Source organism: Emydura macquarii, unplaced genomic scaffold (genome assembly GCF_026122565.2).
Source record: "Emydura macquarii macquarii isolate MOO-44397 ecotype Brisbane River unplaced genomic scaffold, CSIRO-AGI_Emac_v2 contig_67, whole genome shotgun sequence".
NCBI classification, from domain to species: domain Eukaryota; kingdom Metazoa; phylum Chordata; order Testudines; family Chelidae; genus Emydura; species Emydura macquarii.
This window is the reverse complement of record NW_027130204.1, coordinates 452,604-466,628: the sequence shown is the minus strand read 5'-3', so window position 1 is coordinate 466,628 and position 14,025 is coordinate 452,604. Positions and strand designations below refer to the sequence as shown.

At 43.0% G+C, this 14,025-nt stretch overlaps 1 protein-coding gene across 2 annotated transcripts in view; it reads left to right on the top strand.

The window, feature by feature from the left end:
• Window positions 1-4,958, top strand: part of PIK3AP1 (phosphoinositide-3-kinase adaptor protein 1) — a 68,875-nt gene extending 63,917 nt beyond the window's left edge. For both annotated transcript variants that reach the window (XM_067535238.1, XM_067535303.1), the window contains exons 13-16: window positions 124-279; window positions 1,633-1,703; window positions 2,295-2,410; window positions 3,509-4,958. In XM_067535238.1, coding sequence (XP_067391339.1) covers window positions 124-279; window positions 1,633-1,703; window positions 2,295-2,410; window positions 3,509-3,563 — 398 coding nt within the window. In that variant the 3' untranslated portion in view covers window positions 3,564-4,958. The remainder of the gene's footprint in view (window positions 1-123; window positions 280-1,632; window positions 1,704-2,294; window positions 2,411-3,508) is intronic.
• Window positions 4,959-14,025: the final 9,067 nt, after the last annotated feature.

Here is a 14,025-nt window from a genome sequence, read left to right as displayed (position 1 = left end):
TGGAAGCAAAGCCCTGTGGGAATGAATGCTCTGACTTGCAGTAATTCATGTTTAATCTTCTGTTTGCCTGTAATACCTGAGGTAGACTGCCACTGACTTCTTCATGGCTATTTCCCCTTCTAGGCTTGGAAATCACTGTGCCTATACGATTGTCTCACAATACTCCTGGGAAACTGGAATGTGGCGTGTATGAATTTGGCCCCAGGAAAAATGTCTTTCCACCAAGAAAGGAGATAAAGCGAGGCGACTGGAAAACGGAAAGCACCTCTAGCACCGCAAGTAAGCAAGCCATCCACCTCAGGCAATCAGTACAGGAAAGCTGGCCTGAAATCACTTCCTTGGAGCCCTCAGAGATCATGTCAGTGTGATTCTACTCTCATTGAAGTAAAAAACATACCTCCTGGTGACTTCAGTGGCAGCAGGATAGGGCTTCCTCCTCCCCTGCCTCCTTCAGTTTTTAGAAGCGGGCTGTGGTTGATGTAAATGGGAAGGAAGTTGGCCCTTGGCTACAATTCCCAGCATGCAGTGCACCAACTTGATGTGAAGGGCCTACAAACACTGCATGCAGAGAACTGTGCCAATAGCTATTTCCTCTCTGATTATGAATAAGGGGTCACACTTTTAGAACAAATGGTCACTGGGACTTGGGCTCCTGAGTGACTCAGACACTCTTGGAAATGCTATTGAAGGTTGCTTGTGATCTGCCTGTAGCTCCTGATTTTCATTGCAAGCCGAATAACTCTGATAGAATTCGACGGGTTATTCACTGCTGGCGGAGGCAGAGCTGGGCCCCAGCAGGCTGCCCCCATGGCCTTGGCTGGGTATGTCTGGCATAGCTCTGGGGTGGAAGCTAACAGTGGTGAGCTGAGCTAATGTCTCGTGATGTGGGCGTTAGGCAGGGTGCCCATTTTATAGGTGTGCCACCAACCTAGCTGCCCCCTACCCTGGCACAATCTGGCGGTGGTCCTGGTTCCTCTAAGATTGGGCTGGCTGTCCGAGCACTGAGTTGGGAGGGAGGGTCTGAGTCTCTAAAGTACCACCCACACCAGCTGGGCCTGGGCTCCTCCCCAAAAGATGGGGGTTCCTAGTGTGGCAAACGGACTAACCCTGGCTCCAGTGCCATTATGCTTAAATTTGAGGTTCTGGGGACCGCTAAACACTCCATTTGGTTTACAAAAGATTCTTGATCTTTCTAAATTTGTAGAGCGTTATGCCAATACTGCGGAGTCAGTGTAATTAATGGAACTGCCATGGGAGTGGCAGTTTAAATATGCATAAAAATAAGGTGTCTCCAACGTGAAAATATTTTCCTGACTGCAAGCCAATGGCAGAGACAGACACTTTCAATTAAATATGGTGTTGGAAACCCAAATGCCAGCGCAGGGCTTTGCATGAGAAACTTGCAGAAAACAAAGGGAAGTAAATGAATCTGGTTTTGCTGCCCAAGCTGAATGAAATGCAAAAGATTGCGACTGGAGGGCTGAAGGATGCATAAATAATGAATTTATTACAATGATTGCTAAGTAATAGACATTAAGAGGTAAACAGGAACTCAGAATGAGTTCTGTGATGGTAATGTCTCTATAAACTGACAAGATTTAATGACGAGCTCATCTCTTGACTGCTAACCAGGTAGTGCCAGTAACCGATCGAGTACCCGAAGCACACTGAGTGTCAGTAGTGGGATGGAAGGTGACAATGAGGTAAGCCTTCATCTTTATCCTATACTGGCTGTTTGCCTTCATGACAAACATGGGTCTGGTTTTTGCATTTGTTTTTAAATGGCTTTTTAAATATTTCCATTGAAAATGCATAAATGGCAAAAAAAGCTCAAAGTCTGCATTAAGTCAAATTTAGCCCACTTCTGCTGTGAAACTTACAAGAAACAAATGACTTTAAAAGGTGGTTGCTAAGAGCCTCCACCCAGTTTTATGTATGTAACCCTGTAGCCCAATTCCTCCACATCTGCCTCATCCTAACTTGCTTCATGTCTCTAATCTATTTGCAATCTCTTTGAGGCAGGAGTCTTTCTTAACTATCTGTTCCACAAGGCACATAGCATACCTCCTGGGCATGATCCTATTGACAGTTCATCCAGCTGTATTCTTGGTCAGATTATAGATGGATTTTCATATGCTGACTCATCCAGTCAACAGGTTATGTTCCTATAATGACGTGAAAGGCAATATATTTATTTATGGGAGAGCTTTAAGAGGATCTAAAATACTACTGCATTGTGAATGTTTTGGCAAAATTTCACCCCCCCCCCCCCCCTTCTGTCTTTCCTTCTGTAGGATAATGAAATGCCAGAAGCTAACAGAAACCGCAGCCCCGTAACCCAGCAAGTGGAGAGATTGCCCCTCATGTTGCCTGAAAGGCCTCCGAGAATACCTCCCCGAGGCGCAAGCAGGTAAAGTGTAAAGCACATAACTTGAGCTTATGCAGAAGCTTGTGTTTGGATGCAAACAGCATGGCAAGCTGCAGATGTAACGTAGCCTTCTCATCAGAATGACAAGTCTGTTAACAAATAAATAAATGTTGCTAGTAAATTGTGGAATCCTTTTTACACTCACATAGTACTTAGTGTAATTAATTTCCTAGTTAGTAACCTGACTGGCAATCCTATTAGTATGGCTTTCATGCTAAAAGGTCCTGTTTTACTGGGACATGGTATTTGCCATGCTGAATTAGATTGATCCATCTAATCCAGCATCATATCTCTGGCAGAGGTTCAATACGTGATCCTTCAGAAAAGAACTCATCACAATAAACCCACAGGCAACGCTGTATGTAGAGAGGCAACTCCCTCCCACTGGGAAATCTGTTTTTATACTTAGAAGCAGATTTGTTTACCTTTAGGATGTTTTTCAACCCTAAAGCTGCACTGGCTTAACTAAAGGTGTGCTTTAACATTGATTTAATTAGACTATTGCAAACTCAATTTAAAAATAAATCCCTTTAGTTAAACAAGTGCCACTCTGTAGTCCTGGCTTTAGAATTCTAGTTTGTATAACTACAGATTTTAATAAAATTCTCCACCTATTACAATAAGTCCAGATACAGTTGTCTACCATGTCCAGAAGCAGTAAATTCCACATTTGCTTGCAGTTATCACTCATATCCCCCCATTTCTCTCATTCGGAGACCTTAAGAAGAAAGATGCTCTAAGTTCAGAGTTTTAGCATAACATAGAATTCTACAGACAATAAATCTTCCAACAGCCCTGGGAAGCAGGCAGCTTCTATATTGTTGTAGCCATTTATAGATGAAGAAACAAAGACACAGAGGTTAAAGTGATTTGTCCAGCATTACACAGGTTATATTCCCATCTCTGTTGATGGATCACTGACTGCCAGTCCTTCCTAACCACTAACAGACACTGCCCTTCTTATGTAAACTTAAATATCAAATACATTGCATTCTTACACTAGAGACTGCTAAATATAGCATTGTTCCAAACCCCTCTTTTTTGGTTTCTAATATGCTTATCTTGTGTGTCTTGTTGTAGGCCTGCAAGCAGTGAAAGCTTTTTTCCTCCACCTGTGCCCCCACGAGGTCGCTGAATCCTGAGAGCACTGGAATATGGGATATTCTAGCGTGTAGGTGTACATATATATATATATATATATATATATATACAAATATTTTAGAGGGTCTTTTTTACTATTTATAGATGGAAGCCAAACGATTCTTCCCCTTACCTTCCAGCTCTGGAGCATTTTGTAGTAACATTTCACTGAGAAATCTCCCAGCATTTTGTGAACTTTTTTTTCTTGAAGTGTCGTGGAACTTCTGGATACTAAGGAAAAGCTATCCAAGATGGCTAAGAGAATTTGGATGAGTCTTCTGATAGCCTTACATCTTATATGGGGTATCCCTCCCATCAGGAACATGCTGTCCTCATTGGAAGCCTACACTGTAAGAGTTGTAAAAACAATGAAAGAGATTCACTGGAAAATATAATTTTTAAAAAAAATCTCCTTTTAGAGACTGTCTTCAAAGAACATTCATTACGAGCTGCATCAGAAGAGTGTATCCCAGGAGTTTGGTGCAACATTTGGATATTGGCTCATTCACACCAAATCCCCTTTAATGGATTTTCCTTTAGTAGTTATTAGACCCGATGGTTTTGCAAAAAGGGCTATGTGAAGACTTCCTTATTCGTGCAAAAGTTGTTTTTATACAGCCTTTTCTCCTCCCCCTTGTTCTTGGCTGGGGAAAGACACTAGCAAGATGCTATATACACTGCATTTTATACTCCCTAATAGCTGGTGAGGGAGTGGCCCTGTTACATGATACAGCTGTGTAGATGTCTTAGGGTCTTGTTACTCTAAATCCAAATAGCTGACCTCTTGCATTAGGGGAAGAAATTTTCTGCAGTCCTTTGACCTTCCCTGTTCCCTGCATGCATTTGATTATCATATCCACATTAAGGTTATTCACTTAATGCTTTATAATAGCATGTGCTGATCAGCTGCATGTATTTTGTGGATCAAGTATGTATTTAACTGTTGCTTACTCCACTAGGCAGACATCCAGTTTAGTGGTTGGATTTTGCTTGCCCTAAACATCCTGTTTAGCAAGGCCGAATCTACAGCAGCAGTGTCCAACCTTTTCAAAAAGGTTCTCAAAAACAATCTTTCTCAAAAAGATCAAAGGGCTGCTCTGTTCTGCTCCCCTTGGACTCCTCAGGTGGCACAAGAAGCAAAAACTATGGCTAAGTCCTCATCACAGAAAGTTGAAATAGATGGCTTTTAGATTTCCCTCCATGCAGCCTTTGGCATGGGGTGAGGAGAACACAGGGGGACTCCTGCTACCCCTGGCTGACATGGCTCAGAGGAGACCTTGGACAGCTAGCCCAATAGAGAATTGAGTAGCATTGACTAGCTGTTTTCAGCTTCTCTTTCCCCTTTCCTCCCTGTGGTAGCTCTGTGGGGGAAAGGAACCATCCCGTGCTAGCTGAACCCAGTCCCCTAGGCTCAGACAGAGCTCAGCTGGATAGGTAAGCAGGTGACAGAGCAACCAGGGTTGCAGTTCCCCTTCCCCTGTAATACAGCAAGTGACCAGTGGAGGGAGCTGCTGAAGAGCATGCAGGGAAGTAGTCGAGGGGGAACCTTCCTATTGCCCTGCAGCGATATGGTTCATTCAAACACTTCAGTTCTAAGATTGTAGGGTGGGACTCGGGAAACGCATCTTCAGTTCACAACCTCTCTTCTTAGTGCAGCTCTGTGTAGCTTGGAAGCTCGTCCCTTCCACCAACAGAAGCTGCTCCAATAAATGATATTACCTCACTGGCTTCATCTCTCCTGTATCCTGCGACCAACATGGCTAGCACAACTCTGCAAACAAGCTCCATAGGTGCTCCTTTAGAAGTACACCAGTGTTCTCCTTCACTAACCAAGAGTTACTCAGAACACTACAGGCTCTGAATGCTGGTTTGCAGTAGCTTGCTGGTGACTCACTTTTGTAGGGGGAAGGGTTGTGATGCAGAGAGTGAGAGTGGGAGTGGGGTTTCTGCCCCTTTCCCTAGTGGGAGCAGTTCCCAGCACTTTCTGATTGAACTGAACAAAGTTTCTTCACTTAATTGAGAAGAAAATGCAACCACAACTGGCAGAAATGAGTTAAAGGAAATAAAACTGAAGAGGAGAGTTAATTCAAGGGCCTAGTTATCCCTGTTCAGTGCTCACTTCTGCTTTATTTTGTATACAGCTCCTTGGGTTCTGCCCTTTGGTTTAGCCGTGTGTGACTAGCAGTCCAGGGGCTCCTTTGCCTCTGAAGCTCTGCTCCTAAGCTCGAGTCTGTGCTGCAGCATTGCAGGAATTAACTGCTTGCCTACTTCCCAGGGCATATGAGAAGGGACGAATTGAGTGATGTGGGGCAGGAGGAAAAGTGCAAAGCATGAAGATGCCCCTCCCCATTTGAGAATATTGCCTGCTCAAATCTTCACCTGTAACAAATGTATGTTAGTGCATACCATGCAGGCTGGCGGGGGGAGGTGGTGGCAGCGACTGCCTGCATTCTCTCTCTAGTCAACCCTGGGTAGCTCTAATTCGGCCCCACTAGAGGAGACTGTCAAACAGGCTTCCTCTAACATGAGTTTGGTCAGAGGGGCCCATTCTGGTGAAATCTGTGTTGGAATTGCACTGGAACAATTGTGCTTAACAGTGAGCTGCGCCTCCCTTGTTTGAGCTGCTTAATTGGCATCTAAAATTAGCTCTCAGCCAGCCTCCCTCTTTTGCCACTCAGAACTTTCTTCCTGATAAACTAGCCCATAAAAGCAAGCATCAGTTGCGTTCTTCTGGACTTTCAAAAGCCCACTGTCAGACTATGCTGCTTTGAGAGCGATCTCAGCTGGGACAGTGGTGTCAAGCTATGTTATAAACATGGCCTGTTCAGGCCCCACTTACAGTCTGAGGAAATGCCTGTTGCCCTCTAGCTTCATGCTGGTGTGCCACATACGTAGCTCAAGTCAAATGCATCCCCTCACAACATTCTCCCTGTAACTCTGCCTGGGGGAGGACAAAACTGATCAGCTGCAGGATTGTATGGCTGATAATCTATACCAAGGAACTTTTATTAGTCTCCTAAGGAAAGCAGAGCAGAAGATACCATGGCTTTGTGTGCTTGATTCCTGTAAATGTGGGAACTGAGCATGGTTTTCAAACTCTGGGCATGTGGTTAACATAACTGGGATGTTTTAGAGCATGGGCACACCTTGTTGGATGCCAGAGATTTGGCCCTCAGTTCACCCTGCCTGATCTGCAGCTGGTCATTTTAAATGATTTAGTGCTCAGTGCTTTCATGCTCTCCTTTTTAACAGTAGGCTCTTGTGTTGGTTGAACAGATAATGTATATTGTCTCTGCCTAAGTAGTGAAATGTGCTGAAATTGTAGGAAAAGAGAGGAAGAAGAAATGCTTTGTAAATGAATTTGTCATTGAAGCATAAAAAAAAAGTTCATCTTTTAAGGTTGAAGCTCAGGCAGATCACTAGTAATGGGAGATGGTCTTTCATCTCCAAGTTGCTGATTCAAAGAAGACTGGGCCAGCAGTGACCATCTGATGGCTGGTCATGAAATGCATTTGCTCTCAGTCCAGTGTGCCTACAAAACCCACCAGAGCAGATGCACTGTCTTGCCCCTTTATTCAGTTCTAAGTCTGTCTTTCCAACAATCTGTAGAGACTAAACTCTGCACTCCTTCCCAAGAGGCAGGCAGTCCAAGTTGAGATTGAGAAACATGGACTGAGCAATGTGGGGAATCTTGGGTTGCTTAAATTATGCCCAAGCTGTATCTTTCTCCAACATTATTTTAAAAAAGTAAACAAAGCTGTTTGGACAGAAATGTTTGTCAAAATCAGCTCAAAGGGACTGATCCTGACTCTACTGACGTCAGTGGAAGATTTAGCCAAGGTCTTCAATGGACACAGGTTCATCCCCCTATGAGATCTGCCCATCTTATGAAAATTTGAAGCAAGACATAGTTTGCTATAATTCTGAAGAGAACATAAATTCAGTGCATAAGGCTACTACAGTGAGCAAAGATCAGGATGTGGTGTTTGCCAGTAGCACAAAATGAGGGAAGTGACAATAATCAGACCTAATTAACCCATATAACATAAGGTATGAAGGAACTCTCAAATTCAATTGATTTCTTCCAATATCTAAATGTGTGTATTTATTTATTTTTTTGGCATTGTGCAATATTTGGTGAGAAGTGGATGATGTGCGCAGTTTGCCTTTTGGGAAAGGTATGTTATCCTTAGCTTATGAAAATTGCTTTTATATTCCTTCTGTTTATTGTTTGATCAACTGATGCTTAATGCTGTGTTGTTTACTTCTAACTGTAACTTGTTTGGGATATTTTTAAATATATGTACAAATTTTGCAGAATAAACTTCGTTACTGACAATATAAACTCACCAGTCTCTTCAGTTTGGGTACAATTTTACCTCAATCTTCATAACTGCCTGCCTACCATACAGGCATTTTTTTGGCACTTGAAACTCAAACTGTACACGTACACCAGGATGTTTGCATACTTTTGTTTGCATGTTTGTAGACCGTAGATTTGTGCACCTACTATATGTTTGCACAACTTACTCTTGAAGATTTGGACACCACATTTTGCATTCTTCTGCAGCATATAATTATCTCAATGGCAAATTTTACTCAAATGATTTAAATGTACAAAAATAATTTACTGATTGATTAAAATGGATATTATTTTTTTAAAAATGTGTTTCAGTAAAGTCACATTGTGTCATATTTTATGTCCAACTAACATACTTTTTTGGGATTTTACATCTTGGAAAGTAATATTTTTGAATCAGGTTCACTTCCTGATTCTCATATACTTAACCGGGTGCTACTGTTCAGATTTCCAATACTGTAGGGAACATTTGAACTGATACTGTACATTTTTCTATGGTATTTTTCAATTGCAAGAAAACACTGGCTTGTTTTCTAAAATGTTTTCTAAAATGTTCCCAAAAATACTGAGTTTAGAATACTTGACAGCATCTGTAAAGGCTGATGTGAATGTTAGTGCTTATGAAAGTGTGTAGTACCAGGAGGGAAGCATGCATGTTTCTTCCAAAGCATATGAACCTGCATCCGTTCTTTTCCAGTCCTGGTTTTCATATAGCTCTTCTAATGTGCATCTCAGCCCTAATCTCCCTTCATGTAACCCTTCTATTTCAGTGCTCTGCCCTCACAGCTGATACTGCCCCTTAGTCAGTGCCTGGAACACAGTCCGCTGTTGCAGAACTCTGCCCTCTAAGACCACCAAGTTACTTAGCACCTCAAATACACACAATGGCTTAATTTAGAGTAAAACATGTTGGGATGGTGTCGCTAATGCAGCCCAGAGTCAAACCCACTGCAGCAGATCCTTCAGTGGGAAGCCCCTAGTTTGACTGTGGAATTTGCCTCCAAATCCACCCCTTGTTGCAAAATGGTACTCCAGAATCTAAGTTTTCATGTTAATGAGTGGGTCAGGGCTCTGATTATTCTACCCCAGCCCTGAAGAGCCAGACCAAAGTATCTGGACCACGTGCGGGAGATTTTTATCAGCAGCATTTGAGTTTCAGTGATAATTCTGAGTGCGCTAGGTTATAGCTTGGGTGCTGTTTGGCGAGTATTGGATGGAAAAGGTGAAACAAAGATCAGTGTGTGTTCTCCTGCCACCAACTGAGGAGGTGGAGTTGTGGACAAAATACTTTAACTGGATCTAAATCTTATTAAGGTAAAAGTGCTGTTTGCACACTGCACCTCAGGGAGCAAATGCTGTGCATACATGACTGAGTGGTAGTTACACTTCCCCCAGATTTCTGCATCTTGCAAACCTGGTTTTGCCATTCTTTAGAACCCCGCTTTTCCCTCATTCTTGAGCTGCACTGCCTGTGTGATGGTAGCAGGTAATCCTTGAAAATTAAGGTTTTCTTCCTGAAAGATAAAATATTCATGCTAGTTTCCAGTGTTCATGGCTACCACTGCAGCACTTCAAGTGGTAATTTTTAACTATTTGATTTTAGTTTTAAAACCTGTGCTAACCAAAAAAAAATGTGCTTACTGTCACAATACTAACTCAGAATAATCTATCAACCATTTAACATCCTATGCTTAGATGGTAACAAATGGAGGTGCTTATGTTTAAAAAGTTTTTAACAGGTCTCTGTAGGTTATTAATGGGAGAGGATTGGGTATTGCCATACTGCACCTTCAGCAATCAACTTTGAGCAGGGCTTTGTGCTCAAGATTAGGACAAGCAGTAGGAGCAAGACACTTCCTTTAATAGCTGTGTGTAAACTTTTCACACGCCTGTTTGTGTAAACCATGCCTGTCAACAAAGTGGGCACCTTGAGTCTCCAAGCATCCTGGCTTTGGCAGGGTGACACTTCTATTTTATATTGGCTTTTATGTTTAACTTTGAAATTAATATTGTCCTCCCCTTGTGGTACAATTCTAAATTACTTCAAAACAAATTTTCCACTGAGAGTGATTTGGATGTAGCTAAAACAATGACATGCCTATTTAGCAGCTTGAAAGTACTCCTAGCTACCCCAGCTAGGGTTTTCTTTCAGTTAGTGGAGAATTATGCACCCCAAAATGGATTTCAATCTAGGAGCTGAACTGAACTGGTGATGGAAAGGATCTTCAGTCACATTAAAAGGTACAAAGAATGCTGATCCAGTAATAGTAGCACAAGAATTTGGAGTAAAGAGCTGGGTTCTCTAGTCTATAGCCTTTGGGTGGGTTTTGTTTGTTTTTTTTAACTATGTGCTTCACAGAAACCTAACATGTTGACTTTGACTAGGAAGTGGAATATTTATAATCTGATGGTTTACTGTCCTGTCCACAGTTAGATTTGCCTTGGGACTTGACTTGCAGGAAATTAATAGTTGAGGTAATGTTTTGGGGGTAATGTTTTGGGGGTTCTGAAAGTGTAGAATTATGTTTGTGAAGTGCACTTCTGCATTTAGCTGGACTATCTTGAGCCACACGCTTTCTACCTGAATTCCCCCTAGTCACTAAAGTTCTTTGTGATGTTTCCTATAATTCTGAACAAGCACCAAAAGCTTAAATAACCCAAATTTCAGGTAGGAAGCCCACAGAAGACTGAGGAATTTCAGAGGGACTTAACCAACCTACATGCATGGGCAACATGGTGGTTGATGGAGTTCAATGTTGATAAATGCAAAGGAATGCACAACAGAGGAACAAAATAGTTTACATGTATCTTATGAAATGAAGGGACCATGTTGTCATTATTGACAGCTCAACAAAAATTTCTGCTCAGTGTGCAGCTGCGGTCAAAAAAGCAAACCAGATGTTAGGATTCAGTTGGAACTAGATAGAGAATATTATGGAAAATGTCATAATATAAAGCAATAGTACACCCTCAACAAAATGTGCGTAGTCCTGATCACCCCATCTCATAAACGATAATGGAGAATTTGAGAGGGTGCAGAGAAAAGTAACAGGAATGACTAGGAGCATGCGAAATGCTCATGAGAACAGACTAACGAGATTGATTGATTACCTGAGAAAGGAGGCGAATAAGAGGGTATTTGATAAAGTATAAAACAATGAATGGTGTAGATCAGTCCTTCCTTTCTCTCAACACAAGAACAAGAGGACATTTGATGAAGTTGCCGGCTGTAACCCAATGCACAGGAAGTCAGAAGTAGGCCTTTTATCAATATGAGCCCAAAGAGCAAAACAACAAACACAGAATAGTGAAATGGCAATAAGTTTCTAAAAGTCCAGCATGATGGTGACTTTCCTAGATCCTCCTTGCTGCCTGACCTGGACTAAAGGAGAACAATTCTCTTCTGAAGACCTCCTTGTGTCTTCCAGTTAAATCCCTGGTCTAAGAAGCCCTTAACTTAACCTGTTCCTTAGTCGAAAGTTGTAACTGAATGCACCCGTGTTCACACCCTACACACTGTTGTAATAATCTTTGTACAAAAGATGCCTTGTGAGGTATCATTTGAAAACTAATAACTCATTGGTCAATAATATTATGGTAAAATGTATGTAACAACATTATATGTAAAGTTACGAACATAAACTGAAATCACTGGAGTGGGTAAACCTGTTTTTCAAAGACAAAGGACAAGTTAATGTCTGGCCAGGTGCCATCAAAGCTGATGGGCCATCAAATGGCCATTCTTTTGCCAGGAAAGGGGGCAGGAACAAACAGATCTGCATGTTAGCAAACAACTAAGCAAACCTCCCCTTCCACCAGACTCCATATCTCCTTGCTCTCAGCTGGAAATAACTTTATCTAGGGGTCACTCAGGAACATGCATTTCAAAGAGTGACTGAACTATAGAAGTGAGGGGCAAAAACACCCCAAGTTATCATTCTCCCTGTCCATCTCCCTTTTTGCAGCCAAGACGACAAAAGAAACAGCTGTTGGACTTTGGGGGAGGCTAATTCCTGACCTGAAAAGTTTGGTCACTAATGCTCTTATAAGGATATGGTAAAGACTTTACTTTGAACTATGTATAGTTTGTTAAATTAGGCACTAGGTAGTAATTTTATCTTTATTTTTCTTGTAACCATTTCTAACTTTTATGCCTCATTACTGATACTCATTTAAAATCTGTCATTAAACTTATTTTATTCTTTAATTGAAACTAATTTAGTATGTTTAAGTCTAATTGCCTGGGTAACTCCATTTAAGGTGGCAAGTTATGTATTGTTCTCTTAAAAAGACAATGGACCTACAATATCTGGACTATCCAGGAGAACATACACTGGACAGCACAGAACATACATTTTTGGAGGAAAAGAGGGGACTGGGAGTGTTGGGGTCACTTGGCAGCAGTTACCAAGACTGGTGAGAACCAGCGTGTGACCAAAGTGTGGCTAGCAGGCTGCAGTTACACAGAGACACTCAGGGGCACCTGTATGTGGGAGGCAGTGAGTGATACAGGCTGGGAGCTACAGCAGCCAGGCACCCCAGGTTACAGGGCAGGTGATGACACAGCCCCTCACTGTTCTGGATAACACCCTGGAATGTCACAGAGGTGTGTGTCTATTATAAACTGCTTATGTCTTTGTCTTTCTTACCAAGGCCACCAAACACATTTGGGGTTTATGGGCCAAGCCCTGGGAGATATGAGGCAAATCCAATTCAAATTTTTTTCCAAAAGTCAACAGGACAGAAGGTCTAAGAACCATAATTTTGAAACTCTCTGGTTCCACCCTCCCCAACACATTCTACCCTCAGATGAGATGTACCATATGAAATTTCAGGAGCATTAGTTTTTGGGGAAACATACATAGGAGAGCAGAGTTGAACATTAGGCTTAAAGTAGGTAAGCTAGTTAAAACTTAAATGCAGAGTGGCTTTTGCTGCTCCACATTGTGGGATAAAGTAGAAAGGGCGGGGGGGCGGGGGGTCTCTTGTACAGGTTTTGGTTGGTTTCTGCGAAGATGTAGGGTTGCAGTCACAACTACCTCACCTAATGCATTTTAGCTCATCAGGCTTTAGGTATTGTCATTTATATTAAGCCCCAGACACAACTGGAGCTGCATTGTACTAATGCTGTACAAACACATAGTAAGAGACAGCCTGTGCCCTGGGGAGCTTGCAGAGTAAATAGAGATGAAGGATGCAAGAAATATTATTAGCCTCATTTTATAGATGCATTTCTGAGGCATAGAGAGATTAAATGATTTGTCCAAGACCTCAAAGAAAGTCTGAGACAAGAATGGAACCCAGATCATCTGCGTTCCCACCCAGTGACTTAAGCCATCCTTCTGTGCTACTCACACACCTTTTCTCCAGGCAAATGAAAGCCATGAGGCAATATCATTACAGAGAGCTGAAACCAACAAACCAAAGGATTGCCAGCCGGACCGCTGCTCTTTTATTTGCTCAGCTTTTATCTGCTGTGTCTTCATTCCCTCCTCTCACTGTCTTCTCTAAGGCTCCCAGCTAGCCTCTACCCTGCCATCTTTTACCTCTTTTACAGAAAATTGAATGCCACTATCTGAGTGTGTCACTAAGGAGCAGGCCCCATAAGCCAGGGACTCTGTGTTCAACACTGCTGGTGGCCCGTCCCAAACCAGCCGGTTTTGGCAAGTGGAGGAGACGGCCGGGCCGCATTACTTGCCCACCCAAAGAAAGTGCTCGGGTGGGGAGATGGACAGTGTGGGATTCCATCCCTGGGGGGCTGCCATGGCTGGCTGCGCTGCTCCCCACTGCAAAGGCCCCCGCCCGAGCCCAGGGTTGGGGCACGGGCAGGCTAGGTCTTGCCCAGCTCAGGTCAAAGCAGCTGCGCCTGTTTATCTGTATAGGGGGTGCCGGCCTACCTGGGGCATCACCACTGCCGCCCCCCCAATGGCTACACACATGCACGCGCTGGGACAAGCAGCGAGCTGCCAATGGGGGTCGGCGGGGCGTTGGCGAATCCGCGGAGGCCGCTACTGTTGCCGCGCGCTGACGAACGTTTGGCTCCCGTCCGCCACCGTACAGGCGCGGCGCCCGCGCTTCCTGTGTGCGGCCGGTGACG